The 19,316-nt window shown below is 43.6% G+C and overlaps 1 protein-coding gene across 5 annotated transcripts in view; it reads left to right on the forward strand.

Annotated features, from left to right (window-relative positions):
- Nucleotides 1-19,316, forward strand: part of mybpha (myosin binding protein Ha) — a 46,055-nt gene that overhangs the window by 15,301 nt on the left and 11,438 nt on the right. For all 5 annotated transcript variants that reach the window (XM_083769411.1, XM_083769409.1, XM_083769410.1 and 2 more), the window contains 6 exons: nucleotides 858-1,025; nucleotides 9,149-9,237; nucleotides 9,637-9,832; nucleotides 10,063-10,202; nucleotides 12,056-12,215; nucleotides 13,187-13,323. In XM_083769411.1, the coding sequence (XP_083625537.1) occupies nucleotides 858-1,025; nucleotides 9,149-9,237; nucleotides 9,637-9,832; nucleotides 10,063-10,202; nucleotides 12,056-12,215; nucleotides 13,187-13,323 (890 nt within the window). The remainder of the gene's footprint in view (nucleotides 1-857; nucleotides 1,026-9,148; nucleotides 9,238-9,636; nucleotides 9,833-10,062; nucleotides 10,203-12,055; nucleotides 12,216-13,186; nucleotides 13,324-19,316) is intronic.

Genomic DNA, 19,316 nt, shown 5'->3' on the forward strand with positions numbered 1-19,316 from the left:
GTAGGTGCATCCGGGCCGTATTGGGCAGGCAGCCTTTCAGCGGCTGTCTGTCACTTGCATTGCGCTGACGTCCACTTTTAGAAGCTCTGATGACATCAGGTCTTCTGGGGTTGCACCGTCGATGGCGGCCAAATTCTACCCTGCCCTCCTAACCCGTGTTGTTTGTAAACGTGTGTCAGCAGCTGATAAACCACTGAAAGTGCCCTCATTAACAATCCGCTGAAAATGATCTTTTAAATGCTGTTTTCAGTAGTAATCATTGCTGTGAGTTTGTTCAGTAACAATGGTCTTCTTGTTTCGCCACTTCCAATTTCACTTACTCCATTTAACATGTTATCTCCCAGCCCTCCAAGCCATAGCGTGGCGCTAGTGCCAGAGAAATCTGTCTTATAAGCTTGGATTTATTGCGACCGAAGGTCGCAGTTAACTATGCATTTCCCGTCAGTCAGTAAGTCAGTCAGTGTATCACTCAAAATCCCCATACATGCGGAAAGCCCCCATATATGGTGCCCGGGTCTCGTGACATCACGTGGCGTGACATCGTCAGGGATGATAGTAAAGCAGGGATCATAGTAAATGCGACCTGCCACCCTTAGATCTCCATATATGGAGCTGACCTGTTCTGACATTCCATTATGTTGATCTGACCTCATCAAACCCTGTACACTTTAACTATTTATCTTTAACACTTTATCTAATACTTATTATTTTAACCCAAGAAATATCACTTACATCACCTTATAAAAACCTGTGATAGGCAAAACCTCAAAACCCTTCATAAGGAGAAAGCCTGACAGCTCGTCAGAAGCACTCACACCGTGCCAATGCTAACTGACGTTTCCTCCCCCCACACACAGCCTCTGATTGGGTTGCAGCTAACGAGCAGCTGACCACCGCTAATCACCTGATCATCAGGAATCTGACGACGGGCGACCTGCTGTGTGTGCGAGTGGTGGCCGTTAACCCCGGGGGTCGCAGCGAGCCCGCTGCCCTCGGCGCCGCAGTGCCAATCCACGAGGTGGCTGGTGAGTAGCACGAAGCACAGTGACAGCACGCAATGATTGAACACTGAGGATGTTGTTGTGTAATGTGTACTGTAGGCACTGGGTATTCTCAATGCGGGAATAACTGTTGATAGAACGATACAATTCATTCAGTCTTATTCCCATGTCTACCAGTACCTAATGGGGGATAGTATACCAATTATGAGCATTTCTCTATCATCCCCCTTCCCTCTCTGAGTATATTTCAGAGACATTCAGTGGTGTATAAAATCATGCATACAGTAAGGAAAGGGATGAAATTCTGTTTTCTTTCCCCCTGAATGAAAACATTTAAATACCTTTAAAATATTATGGGACATTTATGTTCCCCTACGGAACATAAATGTCCCATAATATTTTTCTCTTCGGTTTCCAGCCTCTCAATCAAGTCGGCCGCTTGATGTCTGTGTAACTTATGACCTATCCTTTGAGTTCTCACATTGCAAACCGTTAGGTATAAGTAGTAGACTGACTAATGATCGACTAATGCACTCCGCAGCTGTACGCACATAACTCTCCCGGACGGTGCTGACAAGACCTTTCATTAGCTTTAAATTACACCGTTCACTGAGCAGAGCAGCGAGCGCACACCTACAGAAGGTAGATTTGGCAACGCCCCGAGCCAAGCGGAGTGACCTGAGTTTGTGAGCTGCATACAGTAGGTGCTGCTGCATCTTTTGAGTGTGCCCCTGTTAGAGAACGCTGTGGCATATACTGTATATGAGTGGAATAATAATATCATACCCCTACTACCCACGTATGCTTGTAGATCAGCTATTTCCCATATTTTTACGTATCACATTTAGAAAAATGACGATCATTTATTTGTATATTTCAGTTATTTGTCATATCTGCCCCATGCGCTTTTTTATTACAAAGCCTAAAAATGAAACAGAATTGTAATTTCTATTCATTCATAGCCTTCATGAATGAATTCAACGCCAAAAACACAATTGAATCGTTAACAGTTATTTGTATAAGACAATTAATCGTCAACTTAATGTGTAATCGTGACAGCCCTAGAGACAGTTTCAGCTTCACCCAGCTTGATGGATGCTCATATCACGATGAGCGCTCGGAGGGGAGCGGTCAGGGGTTAAGTGTCTCGCTGTAGGACACTTTCTGACACAGGCTAGGGTTGGGGCGAACCGCTGACCTTCCCATTCCTCAGGCAGCCTCTAGTCTCTCTACCCACAAATAGGATCTCAGGGCAAAGCCAGTGTTCCTCAGTATGCATGATGTCACTGTTGTCGGGCAGAAACCTCTTATCGCCATATTCAATTCATTTTTGTGTTTTTTGTTTGTTTGATTTGTTTTTCTTGTATATTAACGCCCTACTTGATCATACTGCAGCGTCACACAGAAGCATGAATAGTAGTAGCAGATCCACAAGCTCGAAACGCTTTGATCTTGTACATCTGCTACTTTTGCTGCTTTTCAATTAGATTCCTGAAAAGTAACAGTTTTGGACATATGAGGTTTCCAATCCGACAGAGATGATCATGTACACAGTATATTATCCCTCGTACACATAAAATAGCAGATCTACGAGCTTGTAGACGTCTGGCATCATACAGCTTGTAGACGTCTGGCATCATACAGCTTAGCATAAATCAGTATTGGTTTGCACCGCTGTGACCACCCACAGGCTGAAATATATATGGCAGCCACACAGGTGTCCGATTCTCCGTTTTCACTGGGGCAGTTTGATTTAACGCCAGTGTCAGGCAGGTGAAGGAAAACATTTAGCCAATGAGAGTGACACCTGTCAGCTGCAGTGCACTCTGTAAACTGACAGTACAGTAGCCTTGTTAGTACGACCCCGATGACACAGTCATATTTTATGACCATGTGACTCTTAAAGCGGACTGGCAAGTGGCACTGTACAAATACACTGTATGCCGTACACCTCTGAAACTAAATACTGGAATGTAAGAGGAAGCTTTTTTAACCACATGAACCCTACATTAGCACCCCTATTCTGGGGGTAAAAATGGTAGACCGCCAAGAAAGACACGTTGTGATGTTGTAGATCGGTTAGTTTGCACCTCTGTCCCTTCTGGCCATGACTCTGATGCCATGTTGTGATTAGAAACTGTGGTCGTTCTTTTGGAATTCGTAATAAGAGGCTACTTGGAGCTCATTACGTCCTTGTAATGCACACCTACTGTATAAACTGTCACTCTACTGTAATTGGTTGAGAAGGACTGTTCCTCTGTTGTTGGTTCATGTTGAGAGGCTCAGTGTAACCTCAGAATAGACATGTACAACAGTGTGAAGAGATATGATTACTGAGCTCTAAAGCTGAACTTTACCGTCAAACCCAAGGGTATAGCAATTTACGTAGTTATTACGCCATTGATTTGATGATGTGTGTAATAATGAATGTGATTCCATTCCACTTAGAACAGTTTGGAGTCACAATCTGTTCATTGGCTTGACGTTCATAGTTCAAGGAATTCTCTTACAAATGAGAGACAAAATAAATACTAAGTAAGTACTTGATGAAAAGTAAAACATTATACTTATTTTGTTAACATTCTATCTTCTCTCATCTCTCATCTTTTATCAACTTCAAAACAGGAATATAATAATTTCTATAGCAATAATATTGAGTTATGGTACAATTATGGAACATAATCGTCACTGTCGTGCAGACAACTCCATATTTAAATCAATATCAATACCTTACTTTGTCATACTACTGTGTCATGCAAAAGTAGCCGAAATAGCCGTGAACCTTTTCACTGCCAAAAAAACCCCAAATCAAATTTAAGTGATTAAGTGTGTGTGTCTGTCTGCGAGTTTTATATTGAACCAATAAAAAGTATTAGCAAGAGCTAATAGACATAGGCAGGTTTCCAGCCCACAGTGACAATGTTGAGAGACTGGTGTGTGACGCAGTTAGTTAAGTAAGTCATGCCGAGCCATGAGGCCCATAGGGGCAGGAGCCCTATCTCCTGTTTCTGTAGCGTGAGGCAGCTTGATGTACAAGTACACCCCCCTGGCCATGATGTACACGTACACCCCTTGGACATGTAATGACGTTACCCCAAATCCAAGCAGCGAGGCATTGGGTCCCATTTTTAGATGGGATGACCCGGCTGTCGATTGAACCCCGATCTCCAAATCTCGGGGCAGACACTCTAACCTCAAGCAAGGCCACTGAGCCAGTGACGCAGCCCTGATGTAAACTGTCCTATAGCAGTATACAAACGTCTGAAGGTCAACTGTGTTTGTTGTGGGTGTGTTATTTCCTGCTGGGAGAAAATGATACCCCAGAAACATGCTGCATCTAATGAGGCGAACCACTGATTAGCTCAGAGCATGACCTATGAGCCTAATATGGGTTCTACTGTAGGTGACTTGGTGTGCGTGCGTGCGTGCGAGCGTGTGTGTCGTAACCACCGTTGCCATATAAGTATCTTGTATTTTTTTGTGTTGGTAGTTGCAAGTTTGCGGTCTTTTGGGCTTGTTTCTAGTGTGTAGTTCTAGTGTGTAGTTGCTTATTTGGGCTTGCTTTGTAATGTTGTTTTAAAACAGTGGTTCTCAAACATTTTCATGTTGAGGACCCCCAAATTAAAAGAGTGGGCCAGGGACCCCCAAACCAGATTTGTGTTTTTAAAACGTTGCATGCAACATGTAAGCTACAAGCTACATGCAAGCTTGTAGATCGGCTATTTTCAAATAGCCAATGTACCGGTATGTAGCTTTAAAGTGCTCACGTGTTCTCACTTCTTTTGGGCCACCTTTCATAGACCTGGTTGATTATTTCTCTCACGAAATCCGACAACACCGGTCATAACTCCTCTCTTCAACGGGGTCTACATTGGCCTATACCTACACAAAGACCTCCTCCTTTCCTCAGAGACAGAGTCTAGGTCAGGGGTGGGAAACTTTGATGATAGAGCCACTATATTTCCATTCTCACTCCACATTGCATAATTACCGTCGTAGCAAAAATAGTGTCAAAACGTGTCGCACTGCGACACATTTTGAGCTTGTAGATTTTTATTTTTTTATTTTATTTTTGAATTGGAATCCTGGAAAGTATCCCTTGTATTTAATTTCAAATGCATTTAATTATAGTTGTTAACATTATGAACTAAATACACATTGTACATAAAAAAAGACAATAACATTTTACTACTACTCATTAAGCTTCATAATAGACTGAATTGTTTGGAATTTTAACAGCTGAAATCAATAATATCTCAGTATTCTGATATTAACCTGCAGGCCGCATTAAGTGACGGTGGGGGCCGCATGTGGCCCCCGGGCCGCCAGTTGCCCATGTATGCTCTAGGAGTCTAGGTGGTTTCCGTGGGGAGACGAGACACGTTGGTGGGAGTGCTGTGACTCTGCAGGGAGCTAGGGACATGGTTCAGGACATGGCTGGGAAGTGTGCTGATTAGCAGGGGGTTTCAGGTCTCAGGCTGTGGATCAGGAAGCCAGCCTCTGTGGGATTGATGCTTCCTGGAGGCTGATCCGATCCATGCGCTAATAGTACGCCACGAGCAGCAGAGCATGACAAGTTAGTACAAAGAGGTATACACCGTGAACTCAGTGCTAATTTAGCCATTCGCAACTGTTGAGAGTAGAGCAAATGCTGCCAATGAATGGACCCTTAAGACTGCATTGTGAATGGTGGGAGAGAAATGGAGGTTGTGTTATTGTGGGGAGGTGATAGCGGGGGTGGGGGGGGGGGTCCTTTTTGTATCCTGTAAGCCTTTGTGATCTCTTGAGAGATTTGCTGCTTATGTGGAGCTATGGGGACTCCGTTCCAAACCAAACCATTCCATGAGCTGATTGGATGGCCGCCTCTAAGTTATGCACCGACCGTGATATAGTTTCACTAGCAACCACCTATAATCCGCTAGCATTCAAAACAATTGATATGGGCAGTTTGAGAATCTAAACAATGCTTGAGGACATTGTTTTCTATAAGGAACGAATGGTAAAGCTTCCTATGAAGCCCATGTTTACAAGGCCTTACAAACAATATGTATGAATGAATGAACCATTGTAAAGTGCTTTGAGTACTTTGAAAAGCTATGTATAAATGCAGTTCATTAAGCATTAAACAAGTTCAGTGGCCTGTTGTTAGAGTGTCCGTGCTGAAATTGGGTGGTTGGGGTTCAGTCTCCCCAAAGACTATAAAATGGTACCCAGTGCCTCCCTGCTGCACTCAGCATCAAGGGTTGGATTGGGGTAACGTCATGTCCAGGGGATGTACTTGTACTTCAAGCTGCAACGCAACACAAGAGATAGTCTCCTGACCTGTGGGCCATATGGCTTGGGAACCGTTAAAAATAATAATACATCCAATTTATACAGCGCTTTTCTTGGTACTGAAAGTCGCTTTTCAAGAAAAAACTAACAAAAAAACTGCTTTATTAATAGAATAACTAGGTTTTGAACAGGACAAGGGTATAATGAAAGCTGGCAGTGAGTTCCAAAGGGAGAGGGCGGCATCTGAGAAAGCCCTGTCGCCCTAGGTTTGTTTCTTTGTCTTGGGGTTGGCATCACCAGACCTGAGGGAGCAGGAGGTGACGTGGAGTTGGAGGAGGTCAGAGAGGTAGTGGGGAGCCTGGTTATTGAGGGCCCCTTTTCAGAGTGCATGGTTTCCAATACTTATGCTTTGTAATCTGCTAATAATAATGTATAGTTAGTTATTAATTACACTCATAAGCACTCATATACTGAACTACTACTGAAGTAGGCTACTACTCATAATGAAACCATAACACATTATGAAGCCTTCGGTAGTGACCTAGAAAGTCAAATATCAAAATAATATTAATTAATTAATTAATAATATTAAAAACGAATTACTGGTCACTCACAGACATTTTCTTTTGGCCAGGTGTATTGTAATTCTCTTAGTTGTAAGTTATTATCATTATAATACATTATCATTAGGGGTGGGACGATATGGGTACCTCACGATACGATATCTGCGATATTACGATATTCAATATATTGAGATTTCAAGAGATTTCATCAACGATATATCACGATATCTGTAACTGAAAATGAAAAAATAAATAACCATAACAGGCTAAAATGTGGAATTATGTATTTATTCCAAAATCTTTCAAGATGTTTTTCTGTCACAAACTGGCCAATAAGTACATGAATCTTGCCTCGTCCAAACAGTAAAACACTGACTGCAACTTTGCAACTTGTCCACAACTTGTCTCTCCACAACAATGGTTAGTCTAATACTACTATAGTACTAACTATCAATATCACGATATTGGGAGGACGATACAATATATTGCAGCGATATATATCAAACATATCGCAATATTGATATATCGTCCGTACAATTTTGATATTGTACTACTAAGTATGAGAATTATAATACACTTAATGCTCATTGCCAAAACATTTTGTGTGTCCTGCCATTATGAAACCTTATCATTATAAAATACTTCAATGTCTGTTATGGTTATTGTTATGAAGCACTACTTACTTATAGCTACAGTATAAGTGTACAGTGTTTATACTGTAATGCACTTCATAGGACGTGTTAGCAAAAGGATGTAAGAAGCTAATATTGCCGTAACATCACTGTACAGTAGGCCTACATCACAGAAGCAGCTAGAAGACAGTTGCAAGACATTAGAGCCACTGCTGTCCAACTGCATCTTGATTTGTGACATGTGGTGTGAATGCATGTCAGTGCTCGTCTAAGACCTTACCATCAGAGCTATTTTAGGAGAGGTGTTTGGATGCCCTGGTTCTCCTCTCCTCTGCCGCTCTGCTCCCAAATACTGTATATACCATCAGTCAATCCTTTCCCGGGTGTCTGTCAGTCAGTCAGTCAGTCAGTCAGTCAGTCAGTCAGTCAGTCAGTCAGTCAGTCATTTATTTCTTTATTTGGGGAGAGCCCCAAACTGAGCTCATGGTTCTTTCAATGCATGAGGAGTGAGCAGGCCACTTCTTATCACCTGACAGGAGCGTTTTCCCTGGTAGGACGTAACGTGTGGAAGGAACACGTTATTCCAACCAGTTCCTTTCCCCTCCATCAGGCGCCCAGACCAGAGGGATAGAGACCAGAATTATTGCATGGGTACGGGGACAAAGGGAGAACATGCGGACATTACACAGTAGCATAAGGCCCTTTCGCCAACCCCACCTAGGGTATGGGCACTGATGACGCAGAGGAGAGAACACGCCCCCAGCGACCACAGCGTCCCTGGCGGGAATCAAACCCAGGACCTTCTAGCTGTGAGGCGACAGTTCTACCGCCTGCGCCCCCATAACTCTGCCAGTTTCACTGCTGCTCGTTTCCTTTTAAATCTACGCCCAATCATCAATACTAAAAAAGGAGGGTACCCCACCCAGTATAGACCTCTAGGGGACACCTGTCATCTAAGTATAATAGTTTTCTTTCTTTCTTTTTTCGAGAACTTCACTTTTCAAACTTCATGATGACAAGGGGTAAAAAGATGTCGTGCCTTCCAATGCACTGACTTCAAGGCCACTTCCTTTCCATGACAAATGAATGATTCTTTCTTTAGCTTGGATGGCTGCAGTGTGGCAGCCAGAGCCCTTGGGTTTGGCCGAGACAGGTGGCTATTTTTAGTTCCTTCACACATGTTCTAGCGTGGCTGGTCTATGAGTAGTTCCTATATTTGGGACCCTGTTGACCTGTCATTCTTAGCATGTGTTAACCAACCTCACCCTGAAAACATGAGTACGTCTTGAAGCATAATATTCATCCTGGCCTCCACTTGCTCCCTAGAGAAAATTGAGGAAGTTGTTTACACAAAGTTAGGTGTCAGCTACTGGGGGGAAAATGCTATTGGTGTATATACAATATACCATGTATATGCACATTTAATGATGCTCTATTTTCTCTTTGCTCTTTTTTGCACTCTTTCTTTTCTTTAAATCTTGAAGGAAGCCAAACCAAAATAAGTTGTACTCTTATGTACCTCTATTCCAGATGTAACAATAAAGTAAAATCTTGAATGTCAGCAGGCAAAACTGTTTGCTCATGTGAACACTTTTAAGTCATTTTAATAAACAATGTATTAAAAGCATATATAATAAGAAAGCATTGACATTTACAGTATGTTGTTGTTTATCTGCAGACCGCCCAAAGGTGCGCCTTCCCCGCGCCCTCAGAACACGCTATGTGAAGCAGGTCGGAGGGCAGATCAACCTGACCATCCCCTTCCTTGTAAGATCTCTCTCTCTTACACGAGTGCATGTCCACACACACACACACACACACACACACACACACACACACACACACACACACACACACACACACACACACACACACACACACACACCATCGGTGTTCCATCAGTCTAAAGGCCCTTTCAGACGGGGAGCGAGTGACGCAGCCTGGTTCAGCGTAAAAAATAAAAAGAAGCTCACCACAATCCAGGTCTTGTCGCCCGCAGGCGTGTTCACGAAATGAGCATGTGTGCGAAAATAAGCTTACCTAATCGCCCCTCGACTTCTCTGCACGTCCAAAATAAATGCACGCCTCTCATAGAAAATGAATTACTAGGCGCGTCAGTCGCTGCCTGTCTGAAAAGGCCTTAAGATGGAAATCATGACCCCACAGGGTAAGCCCAAGCCTGTGGTGACCTGGACCAAGGATGGTCAGCCTCTGGACACAAAGCGGGTCAACATCAGGAACACCGACAAGAACACCATATTCTTCATCCGCAACACTGCCAGAGAGGACTCTGGTGTCTACGAGATGTCTGTCAAGGTGGACAGCCTGGAGGACAAGGCCAAGATTATTATCCAGGTTGTTGGTACGTGACAGACACACGCACACACTCCCACACTCTTGGCAATGGGAGATATTAGGATTTAGGGCTTCTTTCTTTCTTTCTTTCTTTCTTTCTTTCTTTCTTTCTTTCTTTCTTTCTTTCTTTCTTTCTTTCTTTCTTTCAGGCTGAGTTACTCTGCTACATGTGTCATCCGTGCAGGACAGGTTAGTCATTCATTAATTGTAATGGTTGTACTGTGATTCCCCATGCAGAGCTACCGGGGCCTCCAGCCAGTATCAAACTGGTGGACTCCTGGGGCTTCAACGCTGCCCTGGAGTGGACCGCTCCCACGGACACCGGCAACACAGAAATCACTGGGTACACTGTCCAGAAGGCTGACAAGAAAACCGGGGTGAGACACACACACAACATACTATAGATACTTACCTCTTGTTTTCCTTGCTTACTGTAAGGGCCGATTCATACTGCTATTTTACCGCTGTTTCGGCGCTGTAGTGCCGAAATGATTTCGGCTCGTCAGAGATTTTCAGTAGCACCGAAGAGCCGACTTTAGGACGGTACCCACCCCCCCCGAACCTCAAATGACGTCAAATTGTAGGCTCTACAGCGCCGAACCGACTTTTATTCGGCTCTAAAATAGGAATATGAATCGGCGCTTTAAGAGCGTCTGCTAAAATGCTTCATTGTAAATTGCTACGTGGGTGCACAGTAAAATCGTAAAATGTAAAATGTTCAATGTATTCAATTCTAACCCAGAGAGTATACAAATGTAGCCAGTTTCATTTGTTTACATTAACACTGTCAGAGGGAAATCAACACTCCAGATTTCACAGTGTGGGAACTGAATGCTAGCGGGGGCCAGCGAGCTAAACATTTGACATACATGACACCTGATAGGCTGCTGTCTGGCTGTCGCATACATGACACCACCAGCGGCACTCTGCCAGCAGTCACTGCTGAAACCACACATGTTTTATGGACTTGTTACTGCTCTCACCTTCCTCATCCGCATCTTCACTACAGTATTTACCGTGTGTTTTTGCCCGCAATTGTTCTTTAACCTTCTTCTAGCGACCTCCAGAAGCAAATCTTTTTTTGCTTCTGGAGGCTATTTTTCAAAAATAGCTCAGGTATGAAGTGATGATATCTGCTATTTTAAAATTATGCTTTTTAGCTCAAATCTAAAATAGCACGGATGCTTTCCCGCTTTTGATGGTTAAATAATATAACTGATAATCATCAGTCCAACAGGAAATTATATTGTATGTGGTCTTCTTCTGCTACAAAACTAATAGAACCTTATACCAACTCCTTATATATGTATTTTTGGCCACTGTGTTTGCACATACGTGGAATTTGTCTTCTGTACTGTATTATTTACCCATCCTAACTATTAGGAGCAGGGAGCTCTATTAACAGCACCCCGGGGGAGCAGTTAGGGGTTAAATGTCATGCTCAGGGGGGACAATTAGACTCATAGGTCCAATTCCAGTCCTCACAGACTTAAAATGCGTGTTCGCGTGAAGTCTGTGAGGACTTCGGGCTGTCGCTCTCTGAAATTGTCGACTGCACTAGGACTCTCTTATTTGGGCTCTCTTATTTGAAATCCAACGGTTAACTGCCATGGACAAGATATGAAAAGGAGGCCCAGGCCGTAGCGTAACGGTCTGGGCACCGGACTGGTGATCCAGTCGCGGTGTGCCGCGGGTTCGACTCCCGGACCCGACACGGCCCTTACCGCATGTCATCCCCCCATCTCTCTCCCGTTTCCTGTCAGCCTACTTTCTATCCCTTAAAAAATCAATAAAGGCATAAGCCGCAAAAAAATATCTTAAAAAAAAAAAGATATGAAAAGGAAGTGAAAAGTACAACCTCGGTCCGCCTCAATGTAAACACATTTACTAAAATGAATTTATCTCAGATTATTTTCACAGATTACATTTATTTTCTTCTCCAAAACAAGCTTTATTCACAGGCCATAACTAAAGCACTAATGATCGCGGTTACAAAAAGAAAATCACACCTGTGTGAACTGAGTGGTGCAACTCCCCCCCCCCCTCTCTCTCATTAGCAGGCAACAGTACAGCACTATCTCTCTCTGTTTCTTGCACAACACTAATAGTACTAATAGTCATACTGGTGCTCATTAACGTCACATAGGCAGACACATAGGTGAACACGGACATTGCTGTTCCTTGGAGTGGTTGCACCACTCAAAAAGGCCCCCTGTCTGTCTGTCCTCAGGACTGGTTCACAGTGCTGGACCACTACCACAGACTCAGTGCCACCGTCTCTGACCTGGTCATGGGGAACTCCTACAGCTTCAGGGTGTTCTCAGACAACAAGGTGGGCAGGAGCGAGTCGTGTGCTATCACCAAGGATTTGGCCAACATCACAAAGACAGGTATTTTAATTTTGTATTTTTTACGCTGCATCCGCTTTTAATCCACGTGTTGGACACTACAGTCGTAGTGTGAATATCACTTTGACAGAAAATGTCAACTGAGAGACATGTCTGTGTGCAATCTGTGTGCATGCACATCTTTATATAGTAGTTACGCTCAGGGGTAGAGTGGGCGGATGGTAACCGCAAGGTTGCCAGTTAGAACCCGGGCTTCCCCAGAGTTAGTTTCGACTGGTTTCCTTGAGCAAGACACTGAACCCCTAATTGCTTCTGATGTTCTGGTTGGTGCCTTGAGTGGTTTCCGTCGCCATCGGTGTATGAATGTGTGTGTGAATGGGTGAATGTAATGCACAATCTATGTAAAGCACCTTGGATAAAGGCACTATATAAATGCAACATTTACCATTTTACATTTTAGTTAGGTAGTTGTGAGCTTGTGGATCGGCTATTTTCTGTGGTTAATTTGTTTGTTTTGAAATCTACAGATAAAGTATTATTGGTATTGTAGTATATGGAAATACTAAAAGTACCTCAACATTCTACATTAGTACAGTACTTGAGAAATGTACTTAGTGACTTTACACCAGTGGTTTTCAACCAGTGGTCCGTGGCCCACCAGTGGTCCTTGAGGGGGTTCCAGGTGGTCCCCAGCTAAATGATGGAGAGTTTATAACCAATTGGACCTTTAAAGATCTTTAACTCTTGAAACCAAGTTTTATTTTACGCTCTCAAGAGTATCATTGTTAAACGTGGTCTGCATTACTTACTTTACAAGAAGTCTACATAATTAGAGAATGGAATTGTGGACAAACTCCTATCCAACGACGGTCAGCAAGTCTAAATCTCATCAAATGGTGGTCCGTGGCTCAAATGCCAAATAAATAAAGGGCCTTGATATGAAAAAGGTTGAAAAGCACTGCTTTACAGTTTACACCACTGAACCAGACGTTGTTTGTTCTTGTGACACACAGCCATAGTCTACAACCCCCCTGAGTACAAGGAGCGTGACTACACCGAGGCCCCCAAGTTCACCACCCCGCTCAACGACCGCGCCACCACCGTGGGGTACAACGCCAAGCTGCTCTGCTCCGTACGCGGATACCCCAAGGTATGGTTACCATGCTCAGACACGCACGCACGCACGCACGTGGAGAAAGCAACGTGAAGACAATTTGCCAGACCTCACCTCAGCAAATGTACTTGTGTGTGACAATGAGAAGCTAGGCTGCGCGTCGTGCTGTTTTGTGATGGGTGTATGATAGGGTTGGGTTCAATAATAGATACGGCAATAATCGTTTCGTATTCTAACCGATAATGGCATCATGGCGTCATTATTAAAAATCAACACGTATCGCGATACATATTGTATCGTGGCCTCTGTATCGTCATATGCCACAACCAAAGTCTCTGCTCCCCATCTAATGTCCTGAATCACAATGTCCGTACATCTGTTCTGCCCTACAAAGCCTCAGTGCAGTAACTTATATGAATAGAAATGTAACTGAAAAATGGTAAATGGTGAAATAATATAGCGCCTTTATCCAAGGCGTTTTATAGATTGTCCATTACATTCACCCATTCAAACACACATTCATGTGGAGCCCGGATTTGAACTGGCAACCATGCGGTTACCATCCGACCACTCTACCCCTGAGCCACCGCCGCCCCAAATGATACATCGGCATTTAAGTGATATTACACCAGGGGTTCCCAAACTGTGGTGTCTGCACCCCTTGTGGTACGCAAAGCAAACGCCCTCTAGGGGGTGCATGACATGAAAAGGGTGGGTAATGGAGGTTTCATGGTGTTATTTAACACAAACGGCAAAATCATGTAAACACCGTAAGGAGAAACGTTGTAACGAGATGTATAGAGCAGCTGTGGGAGTACACAGCATGCGGCTGCATGTCTCAGTGCAGTGACATTCTGTGATTATTTGCCATAATTATTTTTAAAAAATTATAATTTTCGACCAAATACAACGAGACTTAGTGTTGGGGGGTGCGTCAGCTAAAAAGGTTTGGGAACCGCTGTATTACACTAATGGAGGGTATCTATGTGACATCATCATCATACCCGGAAGTTATGTGGGAATGCCTACTGAGTGGCAAAAAACATCTTTCTGGCATGGACAGCCCATACATCCAAACAGAAAAGTCCTATCTGATTGCATTAAATGATGTTAAACTCACTTTGCCACTCGATTTGCCACTCACTTGTATAACTGTACAGTATGTGCATACTATAATTGTGCTAAATTGACTTTTTTTTTACACAAATAAGTCGCCGTCATCGTGTCCAAAAATGTAATTACTGCACTTTGGCTTTGTCAGGCAGTGTGGGTCCATGATTTAGATTGCGAGTTATTAATGTTTTAAGATTTCCGTTGTCGTCAGCTAAACAGGGGAGGAACATTTCCGATGACGTGTCACTGCGCATCTAGGCTGTGGAGCAATGCGATCCGTTTTCATAGCACTAGTTTGACGGAGATTAATCAAACTCCGTCTCGGGCACATGACCGTGCACTTGAACTTGACGGTGATTTACGTCATGGGCCCTTAAAACGTTTTAATCAGCTTCAGTTTTATAGTGGTCCGATTTTGTCTTGTGTTTCATCACTTCCAATTTCACTTTATCCTGCATCTTATACAGTATGTTCTGAGCTGGAGAGATGGGGGAATACCCCTATTAATGAACAAACACTACACATGATTATTAATTACATCTAAACAAAATAATATCACTTGTCCCACCTTTAAGTAATATCATATGAAATGAATTAAGTAAGTGGGTCGAAGGGCTTATTGCCGCTATCAGCTATCACCAAGGACGTCTTATTAGGTTATAACTTGTAACCTGGATAGACGTACTTCCTAGAGAAGGGAGATGGATTGCTGAGAGGGAGATCACTGTAAGCACATCTTGTCATGTTGACATAGTTTCATATTAAGGTCAAATGTATCGTGTATAATAAATATTAGCAACTTGTGTGGTGTAAGCACAACTTGTCATAAACCTGTTTAAATATCAGCAACTTGGGCTGATGGAGAGCACACGTTGTGTAAGCACAACTTGCCATGATAAGAGTTGACATCTATTTTCATATTAAGTTTAACATGTATACATTTGCAACTTGTGCTGAGGGAGAGCACAGGGAGAGCACAAGTTGTGTTTACACCGTGAGGAGGAACAACTTGAGAAAGTTGCCTGCCTTCAATTACCGCAATTAAATCATTACTATATACTTCATTGACTGGAGTCCCACCAAAAAAGTCTACACCAAATCTGGAGTCCCACAGGGCTCTATACTAGACCAAATCTGTTTGCCAAAAATAGCCAATCTCCAAGATTTTGTAGATTTGCTATTTTTGGTGAACGTTTGCCTCACAATATGGACATCCGGTGTCACTGTGTTGAAGAATCTCTAGTCTTTTTTGTCATGGTTCATTTTCAATTCCGGACTTTTACTTGTAACAGAGTACTTCTATGTCACGATATTCGATTACTTTATCCACCACTAGTTGTGACTCATCATGAGTCTGTAGATTTGCTATTGTTGGTGAATTAAATGTTTGCCTCAGAAAATGGACGTCTGGTTTTCAAGTTGTTGAAGATTCTCTAGCCTTAAGCTTGTCGTTCCTGCTATATGACCCATATTGAACCATGTGCATGTGCTTAAGACCTCCTTGGGCACGCTGCCCAAGGAGGTCTTACGGTTGCATCTCTATAAGCCCTCATGTCCAACAGAGATCTTGGCTATCTCTGGTATGTCTCTGTGGACCGTCTCAGTATGTGTCAGATCTGGACTTGGCGGTCGCCTCTCTGGTTAAACTTAATCTTTACAGTTGTCAGTCCCTTTACTGACGCAGATGGCTTTGGGTGGCAGGTGATGATTTGTCCTTGGCCACCCCAGGGAGGGAGCGATGGAGACAGCACGGGGTGCTGGGCAGACTGTACCGGGCGCGGTGGGCAGGGTGCTGCATGGTGACTGGCACAGGGCTGCCCCTATAGCAGGGGTTCTCAACCCGTGGGTCGCGACCAAGGGGCCAGTGAGGCACTCCAACGTTGAAGCACTGGGCCTTAGTGGTAAGAGGAAGGACTGCAGGCGGACCCGTGGATTCATGACGAGGAAACCCCGTGAAGCTGGGCTTTAACATTGAGCGCTCGTTTGCACTAACGCATTGGACCACCAAAATGTGGCGGTCCAATGCGGAAGTAGACGTTTTGAGACGGTCCTTCCGGGTGCTTCAAAATGCCACTGAGAAACTTCCACTGACATCTTTTGCAACTGAATGTCTGGGAAATGGAAATTAAGAGTTTACATAGTATGTGGTGTGTGCATAAACTTTCCTCATATCTGGTTTCAGTATTCATTTATGATGTATTTTCTCTATTATTATTAAGGTATTTTTGCAGTCAGTTTGTATTGGTGGTGGGGAGGGGGGGGGGTGGGGCGGGGGTCACGAGACATGGCCAATGCATTTCCGGGGGTCCCCAGCCAAAGAAGTTGGGAACCCCTGCCCTATAGCACTGAGCGCCGCATGGAGAACTGAAGGAAGCACTGAAGGAGAAGATGATCAGGGTAGAGATGAGGGATAGAGGAGGAAGGAGGAAGGAGGAAGGAGGAAGCACAGGGTGTTAGGCTGGCAGGGGAATTGTGTTTCAAGGACAGCTGAAGAGGGCCTTCAAGAGGGCACGCACGCACTCATGCACGCACGCACACACGCATAGAGTATTGTTGTCTGTGTCTATGCATGGTTTTGCCTTTTAATGTGTGCACGTGATCTGATGTGGTGCATGGGTTACTAAATTCAGAGGTAAGCTGTGGGTTCAGCAGTGGTGGTCCGAGCGCTCACTTGCATTTCCGCGATGACTGCGGTGGTGATGCCCTAATCCAGGTTGGATCATAGCTGGACTGTCCCTGTCTAAATGAGTCCACTGTGTGTATATATCTCTGCCAGGCTTGGGTTCTGCCAGCAAAGCAAACCTAACTGGAGCAGCTGTTTGAAAGCCTACCCAGTAACCCTAGCTGGACCGTGGACACAATGCTTGTTACTTTGTGTTTGCGTTCGTTCGTGTGTGTGTGTGCAGAATAAGTGAAAGTTTCTTCCATGTTCTCTGGTCTCATCTGTATTGACTCCAGAGCTACAGCAGAGAGGCATAATTATTGAAATTAAAGTCCGACAGATATATTGGTTTTAGCCAATATACCGGCCATTACGGTATTTGACTGTCTTTTAGTGACATTGGTGAATCTGTATCAGCAATTTGAATATATAGGTTCAGCTTGTGTGTGTAGTTTTACTTGTTTGCTTGTATAATCAAAGTCAAATAAAGTCTGTGTATCTCTTTTTGGTACACCACCAGAGATACACAGATCCCCCATTACTATTCATGGTGAACCGATCAACCAGGTATGTTCGTACAAATACCTAGGAGTAGTAATAGACCATCTATTGTCATGGAAAGATCAGATTGATTCAGTGTGTAAGAAAACAAAGCAAATAATCTACTTCCTTCGGTGCTAGTAGACGGATTCTTCTTTTGTTTTTCACTTCTGTTATTATGAGTGTTCTTCAGTACTGTAGTACCACCTGGTATGGATGTTTGTCTGCAGCCCTAAAGTCACAACTGCTGCAACAACTGAACATTTGTTCAAAGATTGTTGGACAACAACTTCAGAAACTTTATACATCCAAGTATGATAACAGCATCCTAAGGTTAGCAAGGAATATCACCTCTAATACTAAGCATGTGTTGTATGGAGAATATAGGTTGCTACCTTCAGGAAGGAGATATGGTGTACCAGCATACAATAAGGTCAGACTAAAGAGGTCCTTTGTCCACCAGTCGACCTTGAGGCTTAATCAGGATAAATAGCCACAGGATAATCTAAGCGGTGGATATTGCTCTTGTCTTCATGTCTTTATGTATGTAAATTGTCTTGTTCTTTGTGTTATGTCAAATGTGTGTATACTGTATGTGTTCTGCATACTTGGCAGCTGTGTCGCAAGACGGATTTCAGTGTGAACTGACAATAAAGTACTATATCAAAGTACTATATCAAATGTTATCTTCATACTGTATGAAGTTTAATATATACTACAAATTTGTATTTGTGATTATTTAATTGAATTATTAGTAGTGGTAGTATTTGCTCATGTGATAGAAAGGCCAAAATGAGACAGGACGGAAGGTAGAAACACAGGAGACATTAAAGATAGAGATGGCTGCTGTTCCTCTCTTCTCACAGCAGTTAGGCTTCCTGCTGCTGCTGGAGGCACTATTTTTGCCACCCGATCGACTAACCACTGCTATCAGTGTGACTGTAGATAGATACCCCCCCACACACACAGAGTGCATGTGTGTGTGAAACAAAGTAATTGTAACATCTCTTGGGAGGAGGCTTCATTCATCCTCGTCACACGCTATCTTTAGCCTTTTTCACCCCTCTGTCAGCAGTGCCATGGAGTTGTTATATCTGTGACCCATGAGCGATCTTGCCAGCATGGTTTGGTCAAAGATGCAAACAGACACCGCGCAACTTTGACCGATTTCCTGCATCTGTGTCGCGTGAGTGCCCGTGACACCCAGACAGACCAGAAGCTAGCGTTTCTTACTTTCTTACCTCACCTTCCTAGGAAAGAATAAGAAGGATTAAACTATGTATGATTCCTGTTGTTCAAATCAATGTTGCTGCTTTGAAATCCACACGTGGAGGCGTTACAATCCCAGCACCAGCTAAACTTTAGCCTGTTATGGTCCGGAGAACCGCCGCTAAATGTTCAAGCTGAGGATAAACCCAGAGCAACACATCACTGGGCACGGGGGAAAACAAGGCTTCAGTTACTCCCACTCGACGCAATTCTAACTCCCGGAAACACACACGCGCACAAGGTTGGCAGCATTGTGGTTTGATATTGTCATTACATATCACATATTGTGTTCTGCACACCTATAGGAAATTAAAGCACAGGCTCCGCGTTTGCTGGCCCTGTGAGTCATGGCAGAATGACATCACTCCATCTCTGATACTGCATGCCGTCATGCAGTGATTGATTTGACTGAATTGCTTCTCTATTGTCTGTATGTGTGTGTGTG

This window comes from Protomyctophum parallelum (assembly GCF_964188405.1).
Source record: "Protomyctophum parallelum genome assembly, chromosome: 7".
In the NCBI taxonomy this organism is placed as follows: Eukaryota; Metazoa; Chordata; class Actinopteri; order Myctophiformes; family Myctophidae; genus Protomyctophum; species Protomyctophum parallelum.